The sequence below is a fragment of the Oncorhynchus gorbuscha genome, linkage group LG12, assembly GCF_021184085.1.
Source record: "Oncorhynchus gorbuscha isolate QuinsamMale2020 ecotype Even-year linkage group LG12, OgorEven_v1.0, whole genome shotgun sequence".
In the NCBI taxonomy this organism is placed as follows: Eukaryota; Metazoa; Chordata; class Actinopteri; order Salmoniformes; family Salmonidae; genus Oncorhynchus; species Oncorhynchus gorbuscha.
Genome location: NC_060184.1, coordinates 25,555,409 through 25,579,135, shown reverse-complemented (window position 1 = coordinate 25,579,135; position 23,727 = coordinate 25,555,409). Strand labels below are relative to the sequence as shown.

The 23,727-nt window shown below is 45.1% G+C and overlaps 1 protein-coding gene across 1 annotated transcript in view; it reads left to right on the top strand.

Moving 5' to 3' along the window:
• The window catches only part of hivep2a (HIVEP zinc finger 2a), a 77,055-nt gene extending 63,094 nt beyond the window's left edge, over positions 1–13,961 (top strand). Inside the window, 8 exon segments of the mRNA XM_046291617.1 lie at positions 3,746–3,815; positions 3,926–9,037; positions 9,301–9,452; positions 10,255–10,430; positions 10,679–10,780; positions 11,228–11,995; positions 11,998–12,167; positions 12,962–13,961. Coding sequence (XP_046147573.1) covers positions 4,148–9,037; positions 9,301–9,452; positions 10,255–10,430; positions 10,679–10,780; positions 11,228–11,995; positions 11,998–12,167; positions 12,962–13,828 — 7,125 coding nt within the window. The 5' untranslated portion in view covers positions 3,746–3,815; positions 3,926–4,147 and the 3' untranslated portion in view covers positions 13,829–13,961.
• Positions 13,962–23,727: the final 9,766 nt, after the last annotated feature.

Here is a 23,727-nt window from a genome sequence, read left to right as displayed (position 1 = left end):
AACCGAGAAGTGTGTCCAAGACCGCATCATTAATACAGCTGATTCAGTCCTTTCTATAGTCGCACAAACATGTGTGCTCTGTCAATGATGTACACGCAGTCCATTTGGGAACCAAGTGATTCTGAATACAGCACATTGTGAATAATTCCCTGAACCCGTTCAGGTGAAAGGCAACGTTGAGACAGATGCGTCCCTAAAACACACAATACTTTATTTGTACGAGCCTTGCCTCAATCTATTTTCAGAGCCCTTTCACATTTTCCCACAGCTAGCAGTTGATAAAGCCAGTTGGAGCTGTTAAAGTTGCCTCCATCCCTAATGAGCTGGATAGCTGGAACAAAGACCACAGCACACCGACCCAGCTCCCCTCTCGTTCCCACTGTAAGGAAAGAGAACGAAACGATAGCATGCAGATATGTATGTGTTTCTATGCCAGTTCTATCTTCCCATAAAAGCCAGAGGGAAAAAACAAAGAAAGAAAATGAAACAAGCCAACACACAGATAAATAAATAAGATGTTTCAGTTGGGGGTCTCGTTAGGCCTCCTGAGGCTGAGGTACTGACCATGATGCACTTCTAGGCAGGACTACCATAAACGCTGTAATTACTGAATGGAAACAATTAGCAATGCCTTGAATTATTCAGAGTCTGCCCTGGAAAGTGCAAGAAACTGTGCCTGTTTCTGCTCAGGGAAATCAGAAACGGCCTGTGTGTGTGTGTGTGTCGGTGTGCCTGCCTACATGGCTGTTGTGAATGTGATGTCACCAGGAGGACTAACAAAAGGGGGTAACCGGAGCCCTAAAAACACGCCACCGCCACCGCACGCTGGTGGGTGTGTCACGGTCAACCCCACAGACGGGCAACTGAATTAGGCCACTGTGCTAATCAAATGGCCCTCTGGTTGAAGCGATAACCAAAGCACACAGGCGTCTGCACATGTGACTAACCTTTGTTTCTAGAGGAATTACACACATTTTTGAATTGCCAAACTCTGTAAGAGAGATGGGACTGGAACCAGATGAGGTTGATTGAATTGTCTCTATTTGTGTTATAACATGTAAAGCTGGCAGGTCTAAAACAGCAGAGCAGTCGATAATAACAGTGTTAAAGACTGTTATTAAGACGTTTATTTACACTATTTTGTTTGTGTATTTATTTACAGTGCTCTTGTCCTGCATTGAACTTTTGGTTGGACAGGGAGAAATATGGCGTCATGGTTCATTTTAACTTCAGATGTTGGTATTTGAGGGAAGGAAAAATAAAACGGGATTCACTCTATTCTCTATTTCAGTGTTGAAAGGAATTCCAAGCACTTCAAATTGGTATGTGGCATCTTGGCTGGCCGAATGTTTTAAGGATAACTATGGCTGCCACACATAAGTGATTGACACACAAAATAGCACAACATTATATAATCCTCTCTCCTGAATCTGCCTGCCCAAAAAATGCTCAATACCTAATCCCTGCTTTGGAAAGAGGACGTATTTTGCTAGAGTTAAAGGGCCTCTGTAAGGTTTGATCTTTTCACAATGGAGATGTGCGTCAGTGTATAGGGCATGGCACTGCCCCAGACTAGCAGCCTCCTACACTCCCCGTATATCCCCAGTCAGAAACCAGAAATGGGCCGAAGGTGGGCAGAGGCTCTCTCTCAGCGTTCTGTCCTCCCCCATTATGCATACCTCCGGGGGAGGAGGGGTTGATGGAGGTATATGTAGTGCATGGCTTGATGTGTGTGTGCAGAAACTTACTGTAGGGGCCGGTGTACTGTATAATAAAAATGTCTGCCTTATCAGGGGCATCAGTTGTTGGCAGAGGGCCATCATATCAGATGATGTACTGTTGGACTATGGAGATGTTACATAAAATGCTTGAATCATCCAGTGGAGTGTTTCTGTTTATATCTTTGAGGATGTTCCGTTTCTATAGAGCGAAGTGTCCCTGACACACTGTCTCTGTCACTGTCCCACGCACACTTCCTCCAGGTACTCCACTTGAAACAGATGCCAATGAATATTCTCACCCACACTCAGTCAGCAAATAGGACAGGGTTTTAGTTGGGATGAATAGCACTTTATATAACCCATTCAAAACTTTTTATTTGATTTACAAAATGTTAAGCTTATGCTTCAGCACCATGGTAGCAGATCTGTATAGATTAACAAGAGATACTTTTCTGTGTTTATCAGCATTGCATCCACATCCCTGGTGGCCAGCGGCAGAGCTAGAAAGATTCATTAAAGGAAGGAGATGCTCCCAATTGTGGAGAGGGGAGAGGGGGCGAGGGGTGTGCCAACGTAGCCGCCATTAAGTGTGATATATGAAACTGACTCCAGCTTAGACAGATTGCTCTTTTCCACTCAGTTATAGGTTTGCTCTGGTATCATGAAGCTCAATTGCGTCCGTTGACCCTTATTTCACAAAATACTAGCAATTGAGAATATATTTTGTGAAAATAAGCTAGGAGGAGTTAAGAGGCAGGTACAAGTACTTTAGGTTTAGACATCTTTGTTATTTATTATTCCTCTCTGAATATCTCTCTCTGAATGTATCTATATCTACGTTATCTTTACAAAGCTGTCAATCAAGCATTAAGTTGGTATCAACAACTGTTCATGCAGGTGTGTTTCAATTGAGACTCGTTTCTGTATTTTCCTATTTTTAAACGTAGCAAAACATGGCTGTTTTGAAACATACACATTTGGCTTTTGATTTAATTTAAACATATATGGGTGTTTTACGATATTGTTGGTGATATTTACAGAAAGGGGCTCTGGCCTGTAACGAACCTCCATCCAACCACTTATACTGTAGTTGCGAAACTGTAGTTGCGAAACTCAGGCTTCCACAGAGGGCTTATGGGATGTCCAGAGGGGTATACTAGAAAGGTTGGATCAAAGTTAGTCAGCTAACTTTGATAAGCAACCAGAAATGACTGTTGATTTTGTGGTTCATTAAAAAAAAGTTAAAAGTTCGATATGCTTTTTTGTTTGTTGAATCAATTAGACCATGCCGTTTTTCAAGCTTCTTTAAAAGAAGAAATCCAAAGTGAGCTGGCTAGCTTCTTGAACCTGCTTTGTGGTGTACCCCTCTGGTGTTTGCACACATTCCTTTTGTGCAACAGCATTGAAGAGAATGAAAACAAAAACGGACCAAAAGTAAATATTTCCGGTGCTAAAAATACCAATGGTTTTCTGCCGGGCTATTTTTAGTTCTCACGTTGGCCTCCAGACACCCGCGTCACACAGCTCTCGTGCTCTTACCCCAGCAGCGCCAGAGCAAAGGGGCCTTGTGTGTGTGTGTCTGTCGCAATCAGAGAAAAAAAAACTGAAATCAGGAAATCCACAGCATAGACTTGCAGGTTCAGCATGTTAGCCTCAGAAACTGGAGTTCATTCTGTATTCAGGTGTTGGTGTGGTTTCTGTACATTAACACTCGGAAATAGAACCACAAATGTTTATTTATAGTTTCTGTGTCTTTTAGGAACTACGTGGGCCTATTTGGTACTGATGACTCACTGTTAGCAAGAGGAGGTGGTTCAGTTTGAAACTACACTCAGTCAACTTCAGTTTAGTTTAGCACTGTACTCTTTGTACTACATGCCACTGTACATGAGAATATAGATGACCGAACTGGGATTCATTTATTTGAAAATGGAGGGAAATCCCAGGGACATAAGTTATTAACAGTGACTTCTCAGTGAGTGTTTTGTCTCAATCACTGAATTCTTTCTCTCTCCTCTCTCCAGGTCTTAAGTGAAGATTCTTTTGGAAGTTGTAAAAAGAGAGAAATCAAGAAGCACTTTTTTTTAAAGACCGGTAAGTGTTCAATAATAAATATGTACCCAATCAGGATTTTTAAGATCATGTCTTATTTCACAGTACATGGCATTTATATATATATATATATATTCTGTTTACGTTTTCAGATCACGAAAAGAGCAGACAGAAAATTGGAGGGATGTTAGCAAGTCTACAGTATGACTGACAGAAAGAAAGTGTTCTGATGCAGACTATAGAGGATCTTCGTGACTCAAATGTGGAACAACCCAACAACTTCAGCGATGGAAGGCCCCTTTGTTTAAGATCTCCAGGTGTGACAGCATCTGACATTTGACCTTTGAGAAACCCAACTGACGTCTAGCGGGACAATGGAGCCACGTGAATCTGCTGCTGGACCAAAATGCACCAAGGATCCCCGGGAGAAGCTACAAAGGAAGTGGGTCTCTGAGCCCTCAGCTGGCACAAAAAGAAGCACTTTTGCTGACCCGGAGGAAAAGAGGCACTCGCATCGCGAAATCCTTCAAAGTGGTGCCAGTGGCAGCAATATTACTGGCTCAGCACGAAAGTATGGCTCTGGGAAGCTGCTATCAACTGCAATGGGTCAGTCATCTCAAGATAGTCAGTACGCACAGGCTTTCCCTCGTACTTACGCCTACCAGTTACCACAACCGTACCCACAACAACCCATGCAAGAGCGCTTCCTGTCCGGAGCCAAGCCACAGCCCGGTCTGGAGGCCCATGCCTGGCCCTTCGCTGGACAGCTCCCATCCGACGACATATTCCCTGGACACTCCCGTGCCCATGGAGTTTTCCCTCGTCAGAAATCTCCCAGTTTACCCAGTTCTTTTGGCCAGTATTCCCAGTCAGGGCCGGAGCCACCAGAGGAGGCATACAAGAAGGAGCAGAAACCCAAGAAGCCAGGGAAGTACATCTGCCACTACTGTGGAAGGGCTTGTGCTAAACCCAGCGTGCTGAAGAAGCACATTCGTTCACACACTGGGGAACGCCCCTACCCTTGTGTCCCCTGTGGGTTCTCATTTAAAACCAAGAGTAATTTGTATAAACACAGGAAATCTCATGCCCATGCCATCAAAGCAGGACTAGTCCCATTCTCCGAACTGGCAGTTTCACGCACAGACATGGATCAGGCATCCTCAGTGGGAGAGACGGAAGTACACTCAGACGGTGAACAGAGCACAGACACCGACGAGGAAACTGCAGAGGCCTCCATGTTTATGGACAAAGGCAGCCCTATTCCCCAGATATCATTTGAGATGGACAAAAGCACAATGGAGAAGGGTAGGGAGCCGGCATATGCTGACTCAGCTGAGGAGCTAGCTATGGCTTCCATGAAAGTGCCTATCCTAATTGTCCCAAAACAAGGGGTCCCACCAACAGCATTGGAGTGCCCCCCATTCACGGACCTCAAGGCTTCTCACATCAGCTCCCAGGTTGGCCGCGTGGATGACTCTCCCACTATCAAACAGAGACTGGCTCTGAGACTGACAGAGAAGAAGGGATCACAGGACTCAGACCAGCAGTCCCAGCAGTCCCTGAACCTTCTGAGTCCACACAGCAAAGGCAGCACAGACTCAGGCTACTTCTCCCGGTCAGAGAGTGCAGAGCAACAAATCAGCCCTCCCAACACAAACGCAAAGTCCTATGAGGAGATCATGTTTGGTCGGACTTGGTATTACAAACCTAACTCTGCTAGATCTAGACAATCCATTGCAGTAGGCATGGCCACTGTTGGCCAAGACACTAACATAGTAATGGGGAAGATATCTGAGGATCATATTTTTTTCCGAAATGATAGCGGTGAAGTGCAACTATTAGCAGGTGTTGACCCTAAGCAGTATCCCACAGGCCCTTGCCAAAGCAACACAGGTCTACTAGAGACTCCTTCTGATTCAGGGACACTCATTAGGAGTAACTCAATGCCAACATCATCCCCGACCAACCTCAACGTCCCACCGGGGATAAGAGTGAGCCACTCCTTTGACGAGATGATGACCACTGATGATGTCTTCTACCCGGGTGCTGCCGGTCTGAGGAGGCTTAGGAGACAGGCAGCTTTTGAGCATTCAGCACATGAAGGGCATGGCGACTATGAAACCTATGGACACGTTCCCAAGAACGCAGCCCCATCCGTGGCATTAAAGCTAGGGGAGCGCAGTCCTGTGGTGCCAGAGCATACAGCATACAGCCCATATGGTACTAAAGTGGGAATGACAGAGATTGCCACTCGTAAACGCAGGAAGGAAAAGAGTGTAGGAGATGAGGAGGATGGCCCTGTCCAGTACGACAGTAGTTGTAGTGGCTCAGTAGATATGATCAGAGATTATGATTCAAAACACGGTAGTCAAGAGGGTTCAAGGGGGACACCTACTGGAAAGGGATCCATGGGATCTATGTACAGTGCACATAGCCAATCAGACAGTTTTGAAACATGCTGTAGTAGCATGTGCTCAGAGGACGTAGTGCTAGTCCCAGACTCTGACAGAAAGGCAGCTGGCAATGTTATATCTGTCATTCAGCACACCAACTCACTCAGTAGGCCAAACTCCTTTGAGAAGTCAGAGTCCTTCGAGCACCCAGCCTACCTGCAAGATAAACCCTCCAGCCAATATTCAGAGCAGTCAGATACAGAGAACATAGAGGATGTGCAGAGCCCAGAGTTTATCCTGAGGTCTGAGAGCATGGAGCTGCAGCAGCAAAGCAACAGTGATTTAGTTTCATCCAACCAGCCCTGTCACATGCCCCCCAAACTGGTACGTCAGCCTAACATCCAAGTGCCTGAAATCAGGGTGACAGAGGAGCCAGACAAACCAGAGAAAGAGCCTGATGTACTGACCAAGGAGCCGGAGAAGCACGTTGAAGAGTTCCAGTGGCCCCAGAGGAGTGAGACACTGTCCCAGCTCCCTGCGGAGAAGCTGCCTCCTAAGAAGAAGCGTCTGCGTCTGGCAGACCTGGAGCACTCCTCTGGGGAGTCCAGCTTTGAGTCTTGCACCAGCCTGTCCAGGAGCCCCAGCCAGGAGAGCAACCTGTCCCACAGCTCCAGCTTCTCTATGTCCTTTGACAGGGAAGAGAGCCTAAAGTCTGTGTCACCGTCCAAGCAGGAGGACTTTGGCAAGCAGTCTGAGTACAGCGGAAACTCTCTCACTATCCCCGGCCATCACCAGCAGAGGGAGATGCGACGCTCCTCATCAGAACAGGCTCCCAGCGCTCTGCCCACCGAGATCCCAGAGATCCGTAGCAAGTCCTTCGACTATGGTAGCCTCTCAACATCATCCAGACAGGGAGAGGTTTACTCCAGTGCATCAGCCATGAAAGATCGGAGACGGGGCTACCTAGTAAGGCAGGCATCCCTCAGCGTTTACCCTGAGACTGCGGTGCATGAGCATGGTGGTCTCGAAATTACTGTCAAGCAAGAGCACTCGGACCATGGACCCTCATCTTGGCAGAGCCCCCCATCCTCTCAAAGTTCTCTCGGTGCATCAGCCAGCGAAGTAGCAAGACCCAAGAGAGGGTCACATCATCATCTTCTGCAACAGAGCATTAGTGAGGACAGCCAGGACGACTCACCACTGTTCCAGAAGTCATCTCGTCTGCCAAGTCAACAGTCATCTGAAGGAGAGCATCCAGGTCACGAGCTCATGAGCAAGGAAACAATGCAATACTCCTCACTCCAGAACAGCTTGGCTTCACTGCCTTTCCTGCCATGTCAGCCGGGTCTGTTCTGGCATCCTGAGTCCACACAGAGACACAAGCAGCATCTGGCTTTCCAGCCACACCAGTTACAGAAACTACATATCAGACAGCCTAGTCTACCACACATGATCCAGAAATCCAACCCACCTCTTAATCAGCTACAGCAGATTCAGGAGCAATGCGATGCAAAAGCTGACGGTGCTATCAGTCAGAGCTATCAGTATCCCTCCAGAGCCTCCCCCCAGGCCCAGCATTACGGATCTCTACCGTCTAAAGTGGCTCTCACCGAGAGCACGGTGCTCCTGCAACAGGTCCAGCCAATCTTCGCCACTCAGAATGCAGGTTCACAGTCATCTCTCCCAGGTATGCTAGTCCCCGTTAGGATACAGACTCAAGTGCCATCTTACGGAAGTGTTATGTACACAAGTGTTTCACAACTCTTAGCTAACCATGGCCAGAGCACTTATTCAGCAAGAGTCATATGCTCAGAGGGTGTATCATCTAGTTCACCCACAGGTTGCACTGTTTCAAAGCAAGGCGTTGGCTTCAATTTATCTCAGATCCTTGGTCAGTCTGAGGGAGCTCTACGTTATCCACTGTGGAATATTACGGATCTGAACACTGAACACGGGAGACTGAACACGGGAATTCCGCTGTCGTTGACATCAGGAACCATCTCCACCACGGATGCGTCCTCCAGTATTGGGGGAAGCAAGCGGATGCTATCACCCGCCAGTAGTCTGGAACTCTTTATAGAGACCAAACAGCAGAAACGGGTCAAGGAGGAGAAGATGTACGGTCAGATTGTAAAGGAGCTGAGCGCTGTCGAGCTGAGTGCTTCGAAAGACAGCGGTAAGTTATCAAAGTGTGCCCCTCTGAAGAGCGAGGGTTCAATGGACGATCAGGAGAGGATGTCCTCCTCCCCATCAGCAGACTTCCCCTCCACCAAAATCCCAGTGCGTTCCAACGCACCTCACATACCTGATGTGCCACCAGCTGACAGCTTCACTCCCCCTCTGCAAATCGTGACGGACTTTCCTGGTGGCAGAGAGTCTCCAGAGGAGCTGGACGTAGATGACTCCACCCCAGAGGCTAGCTGCAGCCCACAGTTCATGGTCTCCTCCAGTGACACTCCAGAGGAAGCCAAGCCACTCATGGGCAGCAAGATACCTGTCAACATGCTGGTGCAGCTGGCTGCCAATCAGAGTGGGGGTGCTGCCGGAAGCACTCTAATGCTCACAGATCTGGCCGACGTTCAGCAGTTCTTTCAGTTCCCCAGTCTTCGCACTACAACCAGTGTCAGCTGGTGCTTCCTGAATTACACCAAACCAAACGACGCTCAGACGACTCCCCTGACTTCTGTCTATGGCTCCTGGTGTGTCAGCTCCTACAACCCCAACCCTCTCAGCCTCAGCACCAAGGCTACTCTGGCCTTGCTCTGCTCCAAGCAGAGGAAGAACACAGAAACCTACACGATGGCTGCTATGTATCAACCCAGGACTGGAAAACTTGTGTCCTCTCTTGCTTGGAAGCAGAAGTTTGAACAGGTAATCACACGTCACATACAGCATGCCATTTATTCATAGTTAATGTATTTATTGGTTAATGGGTGGTTAACGGTTTGTTACTAAATAAGTATTGAAGGTTTAGAATTTGCATGCTTTAGAGAGTTTGAAATCTCCTACGATATTAGAAACCAATCTGGGATAAAAGTCTATTTTGAAGCAAACATTCCAGTACATCTGCCATCAAGTGTTTTTGTGTGTTTGTGAGGATTTAACTGAGTGTTATGCATGTTTTTCACTTGCAGATGAAGCCAGAGCTCATGCAGCTAGATGTGAGCAAATATGGGAAGAAAATCAAGGGGCTGAGCTCCAGGGATCGAGTCAAGGAGGACCACGGAGAGAAGGAGGCCTCCTCAAAGCAGGCTGAGCCCACTCGCATCAAAATCTTTGAAGGAGGGTATGTGAAGATGGCTGCCATAAGCCATTAAAAAAAATTGAAAGCTTTTTAATATCAGTGTGGCACCTTTTCGAGGAGGCTGCCTAAATGTGTATATTGTTGTGACTTTTACACAAAATGTACAGTTTTGTGAAACGCAGAAGATGAACAGCACTTTATTTATTGCCTGGTGGCTGAAACCACTTCTTCAGAGATTATATTATTTGAGAATGGTAATACAATGACTGTGATAACTGGAAATGAAGTATTACCTGATTTTTGTAAATTACTTCACATTTTTTAGTACTTCACATTTCACATTTATTTTTTAAAAACGGGATGTATTTTTCAGGTGTATTTTAAATGTGGTTGAAAGGAGTTACTAGTATAGGCTTCTGTTTTTATAGAAATATAGTAGAGCAAAGTTTTGTTGTTTAACAGCCAAGGGTATCATTGACTACTGTGGATGAGGCTACTGTAACATTTTGCTTCGGTACAAGCAAAAAATAGATTTCCAAATTAGTTTTTCAATCATCTGAAATGTTTTCAAAATCACATATCTGTAATGTCTCTTTTATGATATTACCATGGACAGTGAGAAAATGTATAAGAATTCCATTTCATAAAAGGGAACAGCTGTAAATATACCTCTGACCAGTTGAATTTGGCAGCAGAATCATTTTCTCTAAGCAGTATGAAGGCAAACCTTCCCAATGTAAAGTGGTCTGTTTGGTGTACTTGATATTTGCCCCCTTAACACATGCTTCGATATACTCAATATCCTCCAATAACGTTGAAAAATCTGGTCCTCTTATGATTTCAGGTACAAATCCAATGAAGACTATGTTTACGTGCGGGGCAGAGGAAGAGGGAAGTACATCTGTGAAGAGTGTGGGATCCGCTGTAAGAAGCCAAGCATGCTGAAGAAACATATCCGCACACACACCGATGTCCGGCCGTATGTCTGCAAGTTCTGCAACTTTGCTTTTAAAACCAAAGGTGGGTTTCCTTCTTCCACTTCATATAACCAGATATATATGAATGTACACTTTTCCTCTCAAGTAATTTAACCTGATAGTTCAAACATAAACCGTGTTCACACTGGAAAATGATTTATGTAGAACTGCAAATACAGACTTGGGTTTACATTGCATTAGGCGAGTGGCAAGGTTCTGTCTCTCTGCTTCAGTAACGTCCTATGCTGCTTCCAGTAAGACTTTTTAAAAGTTGTAAAACTCTTATTTCAGGAAACCTGACAAAACACATGAAGTCGAAAGCCCACATGAAGAAGTGCTTGGAGCTCGGGGTGTCAGTGACATCTGTGGAGGATCCTGATGCCGAGGAAGCTGGTATGAATCAGACAGACTGACTGAGCACATTGTGCAGAGATGAGCCAATATTTCATAAATGCTGAGCCCTGTAAGTTGCACTGGTGCGGTTCTTGAGGGACAATTATCATAATGAAAAACAGGAGCCGCCTCTCTGCCAGGTTTATGTAAAATATCCAACTTTAAGATACACAGTTCACATTTTCCCTGCTTGAATCCCATCATTCTGCATAGAGTATAAAAGAACTCCAGTGACCTATTCAATCCATCTGAAATAAATTGTGGTTCCTGTAAAATATCTGTAAAACGCATAAATACAAAAAGTCCCACTGTGTTTTTATATCCCATTTCCTTGTTAAGACTGCACTAAATGCCGTTTATTTGTCTTGCAGAATAAAGTAGGCTACTGTTATTGCATTTGCATAGCGACTGGATCAACGGTTGATTAACCAATATGTTTCCTTTTAGACAATGGCGAGGATGGCCAGAGGGAGTCTGGGAAGATGTCAGGCATTATGGCGGACCACCAGTTCTCAGACGCTGACGATTCTGATGGTGGCGAGGATGACGGGGATGAGGTGGATGATGATGAAGACGATGACGACGATTACGATGGCGACTCCACGCCGAAAACACGCTCCAGAAGCACTAGCCCTCAGCCCTATGGCATACCGTCTCTTTCCATCACAGCTGTGGCGGCCTCTCAGAGTGCCTGCTCCTCAGACCTGCTGGGCCACGGCCCCAAACCTCCCATCTTCAGCTACTTCACCAGCCTGCCCAGCATCCAGATCACCCAGCTCATGGTGCCCAGCGAGCGTGCAGGCCAGGGCCAGATGGCAGAGTATCAGCGTCTGCTGCAGGGCGCCCTGGGCGAGGACTATAAGAACAGGCTAGACATACCCAGCTCCATGGACAAGGACTTTGGCCTGTCCACAGATCACAGCTCCTCGTCCTTTGACCTGTCCCCGTCTCGCCTCTCCTCTCCAGGCCTGGGGTCCTCCCCTCTCCGAGAGCCCTCCCCCACCACTTCCTCACGCAAGTACCTCTCCCCCCGACGGGACCTGTCCCCCCGTGGCCGCCTGTCACCCCACGGAGAGGTGTCCCCTCTCAGGCACATCTCCCCCAAGAGAGACATCTCCTTCAGGAGGGACCTCTCGCCTCGGAGGGACCTGTCCGCCAGAGGTCACCTCTCGCCCCTGTCCCATGCCGGACGCCCCACGTCACCGGCCAGGGACCTTGGGGCAGGAGGGAGCTGTCTCCGCGCAGTCACCACCGAGGCATGATCAGACCTGTCTCCCCCAGGAGGGGAATGCACCATCACAGTGCCCCTTGGAGTCTAAGTCAGCACCTAGACTCAGAGATGGTGTCACTGGGCCAGCGCAGTAGGAGCCACTCAGAGATGGAGACAGTAAGTGTTCCAGAACATATTCAACTGTTCTCTTCTATTTTATTCTATTCACACTGCACTTGAGCCTTCATAAACAGCTCCTTACTGACGGTATGATAACTAATGAATGGTCTCTGCCTACAACCGTCTTAGAGAGTCTAACTTAAAGTTAAAGTACAATGGACCCATGAAGGACCACCATATAGTGCTACTCTATCTGCAGACATTTCTATTTCTATATATGGCTAATTAAGAATCCCTGGGGAAATAGGTAAAATAGGTACAGTGTGCTTGTGCTGTGCAGTTATTCTTCTCTTCTCCATGCCATCTGGCTTGTTTCCATGGAACTGAGTGATAAACAGATAAGGCTGCCATAGCTTGGCTCATCACTCAGTGGTTAATAACTGCTGTTTCTGTTCTTACGAGTCTTGTTAAACCCAACTTTCCAGGAACCCCAGTTTAAATAAAGCATGACATGGAGCCCGCTTCAGCTGTATCATTTTCAAATATTCATATTTGACTTATTTTTAGCTGGTAATAGTTTTGTCGTGTAGGTGCAGATTTTTCCTATCTTCTCAAAATCCATTACAATCCCTCTTTTCCTCATTCACAATTTCTCAGTCAGTACGAACCCACATTTTTAAATTTTAAATTTTATACATCATTAGGTGTACCACAGTGGAGATGTTTTGCTGCATATAGTTGTAACATTTACTTAGTACTTAGAACTTTCAGAGATCATCTGCATACTAAGATCGACCCTATTGATCTACGGCCACTATACTTTGTACTGAATTCACCTTGTATTGTTTCAGGAGCAGAATAAGGGTTCCCCTCCCCACAGCAGCCAGGAGTCCCCTCTGTCCCACCAGGGCCTGTTCAGCCACCTCCCCCTGCACTCCCAGCAACAGGTCCGCACCTCCTTCCCCATGATCCCCATCGGTGGCATCCAGATGGTGCACTCCGTGCCCACCTCAGTCACCGGCCTGACCCACCCCGCCCGCCTCCCCCTGCAGAAGAGCACGTCCGAGGAGTCCAGCACCAGCGAGGTCTCCTTCCACCTGGCCGAGGGAGGAGGAGGGTCCAGGGGTTCCACCGGGTCGTCTGACTCACCCCAGCGCCAGGAGAGGATGGTGTCATCATCCTTTTCCTCTCGGGGGACGCCGGTCCCCTCCCCTGGCCCGTCCTTACCCTGGTCAGGAAGTCGCCAGGACAGCGCAGACATGTCAGACAGCAAGGACATTAAGCAGCAGGAGGAAAGCATACAGACTTGTACCAATGCTATCGCCTCGCTCCGCATCGCTACAGAACATGACACTCTGGAGAAGGGCATGTTGGTGTGCTCTTCAGACGCCCATCAGAGACACCCCCCCCCACTGCATCACTCCTCTCACCCCCCTTACCCCAGCCCCCAGGAGAGAGCCTCCAGCAGGATTCAGCACTTTAGTGGCCTAGAGGTTAGGCAGTCCCCGGACGGCCACTCTGCCTCCCCTCTCCCCCTACACTCCAGGTCCAGCTTGGAGACCTCCCTGCCAGCCACATCAAAGGGCCCGGCGGGTTCCACGGCAGGCCCAGGCCACTGTGCCAAGGAGAGGTCGCCAGGTCAACAAAGCCCAGGGGAAAGACCAGAAAGCACAAAGAGAGGCAAAAATATATTAAAGGATACCCCCGAGAACAGGTGAACATTGTTAAAAAGGGAAGGACGTGCAACGCAAAGACATCAACCCGTACAATTGCACACACACACGACGCGCACACAGAGAGACAGACATTTAAACACACACACGACGCGCACACAGAGAGACAGACATTTAAACACACACCAAAGCGACTTACAGTCATGTGTGCATACACAGAGAGACAGACATTTAAACACACACACGACACACAGAGAGACAGACATTTAAACACACACACGACGCGCACACAGAGACAGACATTTAAACACAGACACACACGACTCGCACACAGAGAGACAGACATTTAAACACACACACACGACGCGCACACAGAGAGACAGACATTTAAACACACACACACACAAACAAGTCTTTAAACAAGCAAATTAAGTAGATACTCTGTAGTTTCAATGTATAGCATGCCTTTTATAACCTGGTTTGCTATTTTAACAATTTCTTTCTTATTTAAATTTTCAGAGAATATACATACAGTATGTTAACTTATATATGAGCCTGACCAAATTGATGATGGACTCCAGTCTGGTACTTTTAAATGTACAGATGTGTGTGCCTTTTCTTTACTTTTTGCTTATATTCTTATAAGCATATTAAGCAGGAAGATATGTTAATATATCACGTTTGTGTATCAGCTTTGTAATAAATGCAATTTCTCGTCTTTTTTAGACACTTGAGTCTGAATGATGTGAAGTATCAATATATGTAAGGTTGCACTAAAACATATTTTTTTATGAGTGAAATTTAATGGCTTTTGTGTACAGCAGCAATTCTATAATACTATTTATTGTATCATGTTTCATAAAATGTAAATTTTTCTTAATGTTGTGGATGCCTTTTCTATGTAAAGCATGGGTTTTGCTATGGCATAATTAGAGCAAACAATATGTACACTGTAAAATGGCTTTATATGTTAGAAGTATTTATATACACCTAAGTGAATGCACTTTACTTGGAGGTATATACATATGATACAATTTACCAGAATATATATCTAGTATATAAATATATATGTATATATATATATGTATATATGTGTGTATATATATATATATATATATATATATATATATATATATATATATATATATATATATATATATATATATATATATATATATATATATATATATATATATGTGCACTTAGGTTTTAGATTGACACCCACATACAGTATGGTAGTTACTTCTAAATGCTTGGACCTTTTTCTCTCCTGTTTGCTGGATTGGCTACACTAGTTGTGATTTTAAATTTTTTACAAAAAGTAGAACTGTTCAGCATTAAGTGAATCAATGTGCTTTTATTTTTTGTTTTCATTCAACGCTTACTGAAGTAGTAGTGAAATATTAAAGATAGTTTGATCTTCTGTGAATCACGTTGCTTGAAGTACTTGATTTATTGATTAGTATGGGGAACATTCCAGCTGATGTAAATATTGAATGCCCAAGAATTTATATACACACACACATACACAGACACACACACACACACACACACACACACACACACACACACACACACACACACACACACACACACACACACACACACACACACACACACACACACACACACACACACACACACACACACACACACACACACACACACACACACAGAGATTAGTGAGACACCAGTGTGTTACCTACGAGGAGACCCCAGCGGCTTACACACACACACACACACACACACACACACACACACACACACACACACACACACACACACACACACACACACACACACACACACACAGAGATTAGTGAGACACCAGTGTGTTACCTACGAGGAGACCCCAGCGGCTTACACACACACACACACACACACACACACACGCACACACACACACACACACAGAGATTAGTGAGACACCAGTGTGTTACCTACGAGGGGACCCCAGCGGCTTACACACACACAGTCATACACATTTATACATGGAAAGAGTTCATTCTGGGCAATGACGTTAGTTCATCAACAAAACAAAACATATTAAATGCTTGTACACACAGATATCCAGAACTCTGAAAAATGCACCTTATGTTTCCTAAATTTGGGGGGGTACTATCCAATAATGCTGTATCTCAATTTTGGAACTGGGATTTGGAATCCAGTTTCTTTTAAAAACCTGTTTGCGAATAAACAACCTAAACGAACAGGAGCATTCAGCCCGTCACTCATGTGTGTATATCTGTATTTTGTATGGTGTGTATAAGATCTGTGTAATTTACTCTTTGGACATTTTTGTCACTAGTCCTTGGTATTCACCTAACTGTATCAACATGTCTTTAAAATCTAAGGTATCAAAGCACAAATCATAGTATAGAAATAAATAAAAGAAAGCTGTTAAACATACATAGAAAAGGGTAACATTGTGATGTTCAGTGGAAAGTACAATATCATGGAAGACCCCAGTTTCAACCATTAATCACAGTGCAGGTGGAAATAAAACCGATTGTTGTTTTCAAATAAATACCACTACAATAAAATGTCCTCGATGCTTTAATTCTTTCCAAATACCTTTGGGCCTCACTGTATGTGGGCACACTTGCAATATCACGTAGGCCTACAGTACATGTCCTACTTTAGAGTACAAGTCCTACTTTACAGTACCATAGACACAATAGGAGTCTGCACACAAAATAAGTGTAGGCCTTTGGTAAACGTAACTCAGTTCTAGCTCTTCTGTAAAACCTGAAAGAGCTCTCCAGTTGCTAAGCTTAGGCTATTACTGTCATACTGTGTAGTACACATAGTTACTTCCCTTTGGTTTAATCCACTCTGACACAACTAGGTTGGTTATTCTCACTAACGTGTTTGTCTCTCAGATCACTTCGAAAGATACTTTGATCTGAGGGGGTATTTTTAGTCTTGATTAGTTTTGATTTCTTTACTTTGAAAGCAATTCTGTTTACGGAAATGGTCATGGGAATTCTCACCATAGATGATCAGTAACTCAAACATATTTTGGATTGTCAGATTGTCATCCTCATGAATATTGCAACTGGAAAGAAAATCTTATTTACTCAATAATACATAGTCATATTCAAGTGATCAAGTGCTACAACACTAAATGGGTATAATTGTAAAAATGTCCTCTAATGGTGGTACACTGATCATGTAGAGATTAACATGTAATACATATTGGTATTCAGGTAGAATGTTTAAATAGGAATCCATTACACACAATACATTTTAACCAGCCACCAAATGGCTATTGGTTGTTTCCTATCCAGGCGAGCGGATGCAGTGGCGTGCTGCTGTGACAGTTGTATGTGAGAACGTTATAGGTATTCTAGTCCTCACACCTCCATCACGGTGGCGTGCAGGTGTTTCGGTTGAGCGTCTGCCCCAAGGACATGGCTGTGTCACTCAGACACCGGCCATCCATCTGCCCGTGTTCTGTCTCTTCATGTCCAACCCTCTCTGATGAACGGCTACAACAGACAGATCAGGACTGCAGGATGGCCGCTGGAGCCCGCCTCTTAATATAACTAAGCGTGACCCTGCTCAGGGTCCTGAAAAGTCCTGGTCCTAAAGAAAGGCTACCTCCTCCCTATTGTTCTTTTACAGCCGTTTACAGTCGTCATTGATTTAATGGGTGAGGCGGTTACTGTAAATACATATTTGGATTTGTTTGAGAAATACACTGCCCCTCCCTAGTGCCACAATCACCCACTTCACCCTTTGTATTGAGTGGTTATTGATGGCACCGGAGGGGATGGCTGTCATTTTATTTGCTCTTAATCAACCGTGCTATTATGTTTGTTTTTTTCACATTGTTTGTAACTTATTTTGTACATAATGTTGCTGCTAGCGTCTCTTATGACCGAAAAGAACTTCTGGACATCAGAACAGCGATGAATTAATGAGTTAATTAGTGCATTAATGAGTCTGCACCGGAAAGATATACCCCAAACACCCGAACAGGCCATCATCCCCTCATTAGCTGGAGAAAGAAACAGAGATTTTGCGGAAAGTGATCGGGGTGCCTTGCGAGGATCAGGCGATGAGTGGCTAATCTGCCTTTGCCATCCATACTGCTAGCTAACGTTCAATCGCTGGAAAATAAATGGGATGAACTGAATGCACGTATATCCTACCAACGGGACATTAAAAACTGTAATATCTTATGTTTCACCGAGTCATGGCCGAACGACGACATTTATAACATACAGCTGGCGGGTTATACACTCTATCGGCAGGATAGAACAGCAGCCTCTGGTAAGACACAGGACGGGGGCCTTTGCATATTTGTAAACAACAGCAGGTGCACGATATCTAAGGAAGTCTCAAGGTTTTGCACACCTGAGAATGAGTATCTCATGATAAGCTATAGACCACACTATCTACCTCTAGAGTTTTCATCTGTATTTTTCATAGCTGTCTACATACCACCACAGACCAATGCTCGCACGAAAACCAAACTCAATGAGCTGTATACCGCCATAAGCAAAGAGGAAAATGCTCATCCAGAGGTGGTGCTCCGAGTGACTTTAATTCAGGGAAACTTAAATCAGTTTTACCTAATTTCTTTCAGCATGTTAAATGTGCAACCAGAAGGGAAGAAAATGCTAAACCACCTTTACTCCACACACAGAGACGCATACAAAGCTCTCCCTGGCCCTCCATTTGGCAAATCTGACCATAAATCTATCCTCCTGATTCCTGCTTACAAGCAAAAATTAAAGCAGGAAGCACCAGTGACTAGATCTATAAAAAAGTGGTCAGATGAAGCAGATGCTAAACTACAGGACTGTTTTGCTAGCACAGACTGGAATATGTTCCGGGATTCTTCCAGATGGCATTGAGGAATACACCACATCAGTCACTGGCTTTATCAATAACTGCATTGAGGACGTCGTCCCCACAGTGACTGTACGTACATACCCCAACCAGAAGCCATGGATTACAGGCAACATTCGCACTGAACTAAAGAGTAGAGCTGCTGCTTTCAAGGGGCAGGAATCTAACCCGGAAGCTTATAAGAAATCCCGCTATGCCCTCCGATGAACCATTAAAATGGCAAAGCATCAATACAGCACTAAGATCGAATCGTACTACACCGACTTCGTCACTCGTCAGATGTGGCAGGGCTTGCAAACTACAGTATTACAGACTACAACGGGAAGCACAGCTGAGAGCTGCCCAGTGACACGAGCCTACCAGACGAGCTAAATAACTTCTATGCTCGCTTCGAGGCAAGTAATACTGAAACATGTTTGAGAGCATCAGCTGTTCCAGATGACTGTGTGATCACGCTCTCCGCAGCCAATGTGAGTAAGACCTTTAAACAGGTCAACATTCACAAGGCCGCAGGGCCAGACGGATTACCAGGACGTGTGCTCCGAGCATACGCTAACCAACTGGCAAGTGTCTTCACTGACATTTTCAACCTCTCCCTGTCTGAGTCTGTAATACCAACATGTTTCAAGCAGACCACCATAATCTCTGTGCACAAGAACACTAAGGTAACCTGCCTTAATGACTACCGACCCGTAGCATTCACGTCTGTAGCCATGAAATGATTTGAAATGCTGGTCATGGCTCATATCAACACCATTATCCCAGAAACCCTAGACCCACTCCAATTCGCATAACGCCCCAACAGATCCACAGATGATGCAAGCTCTATTGCACTCCACACTGCCCTATCCCACCTGGACAAAAGGAACACCTATGTGAGAATGCTATTCATTGACAACAGCTCAGCGTTCAACACCATAGTGCCCTCAAAGCTCATCACTAACCAAGGGATCCTGGGACTAAACACCTCCCTCTGCAACTGGATCCTGCACTTCCTGACGGACCGCCCCCAGGTGGTAAGGATAGGTAACAACACATCTGCCATGCTGATCCTCAACACGGGGGCCCCTCAGGCGTGCGTGCTCAGTCCCCTCCTGTACTCCCTGTTCACTCATGACTGCATGGCCAGGCACGACTCCAACACCATCATTAAGTTTACTGATGACACAACAGTGGTCTGATCACTGACAATGATGAGCCAGCCTTTAGGGAGGAGGCCAGAGACCTGACCGTGTGGTGCAAGGACAACAACCTCTCCCTCAACGTGATCAAGACAAAGGAGATGATTGTGGACTATAGGAAAAAGAGGACCGAGCATGCCCCCATTCTCATCGCCGGGGCTGTAGTGGAGCAGGTTGAGAGCTTCAAACTATTGGCGTCCACATCACCAACAAACTAACATGGTCCAAGCACACCAAGACAGTTGTGAAGAGGGCATGACAAAACATATTCCCCCTCAGGAGACTGAAAAGATTTAGCATTGGTCCTCAGATCCTCAGAAGGCTTTACAGCTGCACCATCGAGAGCATCTTGACGGGTTGCATCACTGCCTGGTATGGCAACTGCTCGGCCTCCGACTGCAAGGCACTACAAAGGGTAGTGCGTGCGGCCCAATACATCACCGGGGCCAAGCTTCCTGCCATCAAGGAACTCTATACCAGGCGGTGTCAGAGGAAGGCCCTAAAAATGGTCAAAGACTCCAGCCACCCTAGTCATAGACTGTTCTCTCTGCTACAGCACAGAAAGCGGCTACCGGAGCGCCAAGCCTAGGTCCAAGAGGCTTCTTAAACAGCTTCTACCCCCAAGCCAAAAGATACCTGAACATCTAATGAAATGGCGACCCAGACTTTTTCCATTGCCCCCCCCCTTCTAAGCTGCTGCATTGTTACTTGAATAGCTCTACCTACATGTACATATTACCTCAATTACCTCAACACCGGTGCCCCCACACATTGACTCTGTACTGGTACCCTCTGTATATAGCCCTGCTATTGCTATTTCCTGCTGCTCTTTAATTATTTTGTTGTTCTTATCTCTTAATCAACTGGACTTTCCTGGATAAAACCAAAGCCTTCTATTTAGAATTGTTGAATCGTCAAGCCATGCAATTGTTTTGTGGTGGTAAACAAGCTGTGTAAAAGCTGTCATATTTAGCCAAACTAGTCACTTATCTCATTTTAAATTTGCCCTTTGCAATCACCATCATGTAGTACTACATGGAAGACTGCAATTTGTCATCAAGATGTGTTCCAAAGAAGTGGTGCCTGTTTTCCTGGAGAGGCATCTGGTTGGAGGAGTAAACAGCTTTCCAATTTTAAGTGCCAGGAAAAAAAGAAACAAATTAAAACCATAGCCTCTCAAATTTTCCCCTCTCATTTCCATTTTTCAAGGATCGGGAAAGTTAATCTGAGCACTTGACAGGAAAAACTGGTGTCATTAACAACCTCAGATGGAAACCACTTGCCTTCGGAAAGTATTCAGACCCCTTGACTTTTTCCACATTTTACAGCCTTATTCTATAATGGATTAAATATTTGGATGAAATATTTAAAAAATCTCAGCAATCTACACATAATACTACACAATGACAAAGCAAAAACAGTTTTTAGAAATGTTTGCAAATGTATTAAATAGAAGGAAACAAACGTTTATACCAAAGTATTCAGACCCTTTGTTATGAGACTCTAAATTGAGCCCAGGTGCATCCTGTTTCCATTGATCATCCTTGAGATGTTTTGACAACTTGATTCCACCTGTGGTAAATTCAATTTATTGGACATGATTGTGAAAGGCACACACCGGTTTGTATAAGGTCTCACAGTTGACAGTGCATGTCAGAGCAAAAACCAAGCCATGAGGTGGAAGGAATTGTCCGTAGAGCTCAGAGACAGGATTGTGTCGAGGCACAGATCTGAGGAAGGGTACCAAAAAATGTCTGCAACATTGAAGGTCCCCAAGAACACAGTGGCCTCCATCATTCTTAAATGGAAGAAGTTTGGAACCACCAAGACTCTTCCTAGAGCTGGCCGCCTGGCCAAACTGAGCAATCGGGGGAGAAGGGCCTTGGTCAGAGAGGTGACCAAGAACCTGGTGGTCACTCTGACAGAGCTCCAGAGATCCTCTGTGGAGATGGGAGAACCTTCCACAAGGACAAACATCTCTGCAGCACTCCACCAAACAGGCCTTTATGGTAGAGTGGCCAGACGGAAGCTATGCCTCAGTAAAAGGCACCTAAAGACACTCAGACCACGAGAAGCAAGGTTCTCTGGTCAGATGAAACCACATTTTAGCTCACGTCTGGAGAAAACCTGGCACCATCCCTACTGTGAAGCATGGTGGTTGCAGCATCATGCTTTGGAGATGTTTTTTAGTGGCAGGGGGACTAGGCAGGATCAAGGCAAAGATTAACGGAGCAAAGTACAAAGAGATCCTTGATGAAAACCTGCTCCAGAGAGCTCAGGCCTTCAGACTGGGGCATTGGTTCACCTTCCAACAGGACAACGACCCTAAGCACACAGCCAAAACAACGCAAGAGTTGCTTGGGGACAAGTCTCTGAATGCCCTTGAGTGGCCCAGCCAGAGCCCGCACTTGAACTCAATCAAACATCTCTGGAGAGACCTGAAAATAGCTTTGCAGCAACACTCCCCATCCAACCTGACAGATTCTGAGAGGATCTGCAGAGAAGAATGGGAAAAACTCCACAAATACAGGTGTGCCAAGCTTGCAGCATCATACCCAAAAAGACTTGAGACTGTAATTGCTGCCAAAGGTGCTTCAACAAGGTACTGAGTAAATGGTCTGACTGCTCATGTAAATGTGTTATTAACGTTTTAGTTCTTTTATAAATTAGCAAACATTTCTAAAAAACTGTTTTTGCTTTGTCGTTATGGAGTATTGTGTGCAGATTGACGAGGGAAATAAACGATGAAACCAATTTTAGAATAAGGCCGTAACGCATGGAAATGTGGAAAGAGTCAAGGGGTCTGAATGCTTTCCCGAAGGCACTGTACTGTAACTTTACTGTACCTATGTGTGATGGCTTGACCAAAGAGGAGATGATAATGAGGTAGGTGTGTGTCAGCGCCATTGGAATATGAACCATAACAACATGTTTCCCAATTGGTGTTCAGAAACTGTCATTCAATGAATGTCAGTGCAAGACATAGACACATAGGTTTAGTCAGAATATATGCACTACATAAAGGCTGGGTACACTGTACCCTAAATAAAAGTCAGCACTGACATAGAATAGAATATATGAATGTAGAAAGTGTTTTGTCGACGCTGGGCTAAACTGCTTTGAGAACATTCATGTCATAGAGATATACTGCCATCTGTAGGTAAGACAAAATAATACAGCTGTGTAGAAAACCTGGTCAAAATGTGGAGGGAAAAGTGTCGTAGACGGATGATTGTCCTCTATTAGTCAGTATCTCTCATGTATTTCGTCTTATCCCCTTACATGACACTTTAATCGTTTTTATTTCATGAGAAATGCCTTCAATCATTTAGCATCACAGCAATTAGATTATAATATCCAAACAATTTATGCAATTATATACGTAAACAATGCATCAATAATGTTTCACAAGGCAAGAAAATGCCAAACATCTGTCCCAGTTACTGACTATCTCACAATCACGCAACATGAGGAAACTGTCTGTGTCTATGTCCTAGGAGAAAAATCACTCCAATGTCCCTCATAAGATCCCAGCCACTGCGCTGACATGAACTTTCCAATGTTATGTACAGTATTGACTGAGTCTGACTCAGTCTGACTCTGATTGGGAGCAGCTCTTTTTCCACAAGGGAGAGAGGTATTTTTATTGTCCAGGCTGTTTGGCTGCCTCCCAGATGGATGAAGCTTCTTCTCTCTCGCCCTGAGCTCCAGGCAAGCTGATAGGGGACTAGAGCCACATGTGGTCCACATAAACGGAACCAGATGTAGGGCAGAAAACAACAGTCTCTGAGCCAGACTAATGTTATTGTTTACTGTAATCTCTCACATTGGTGGTGATATGAGACATCAATGAAACAGATACACAATCACAATATGTAAGAGAGCAGTTTGGGAGAATTATTG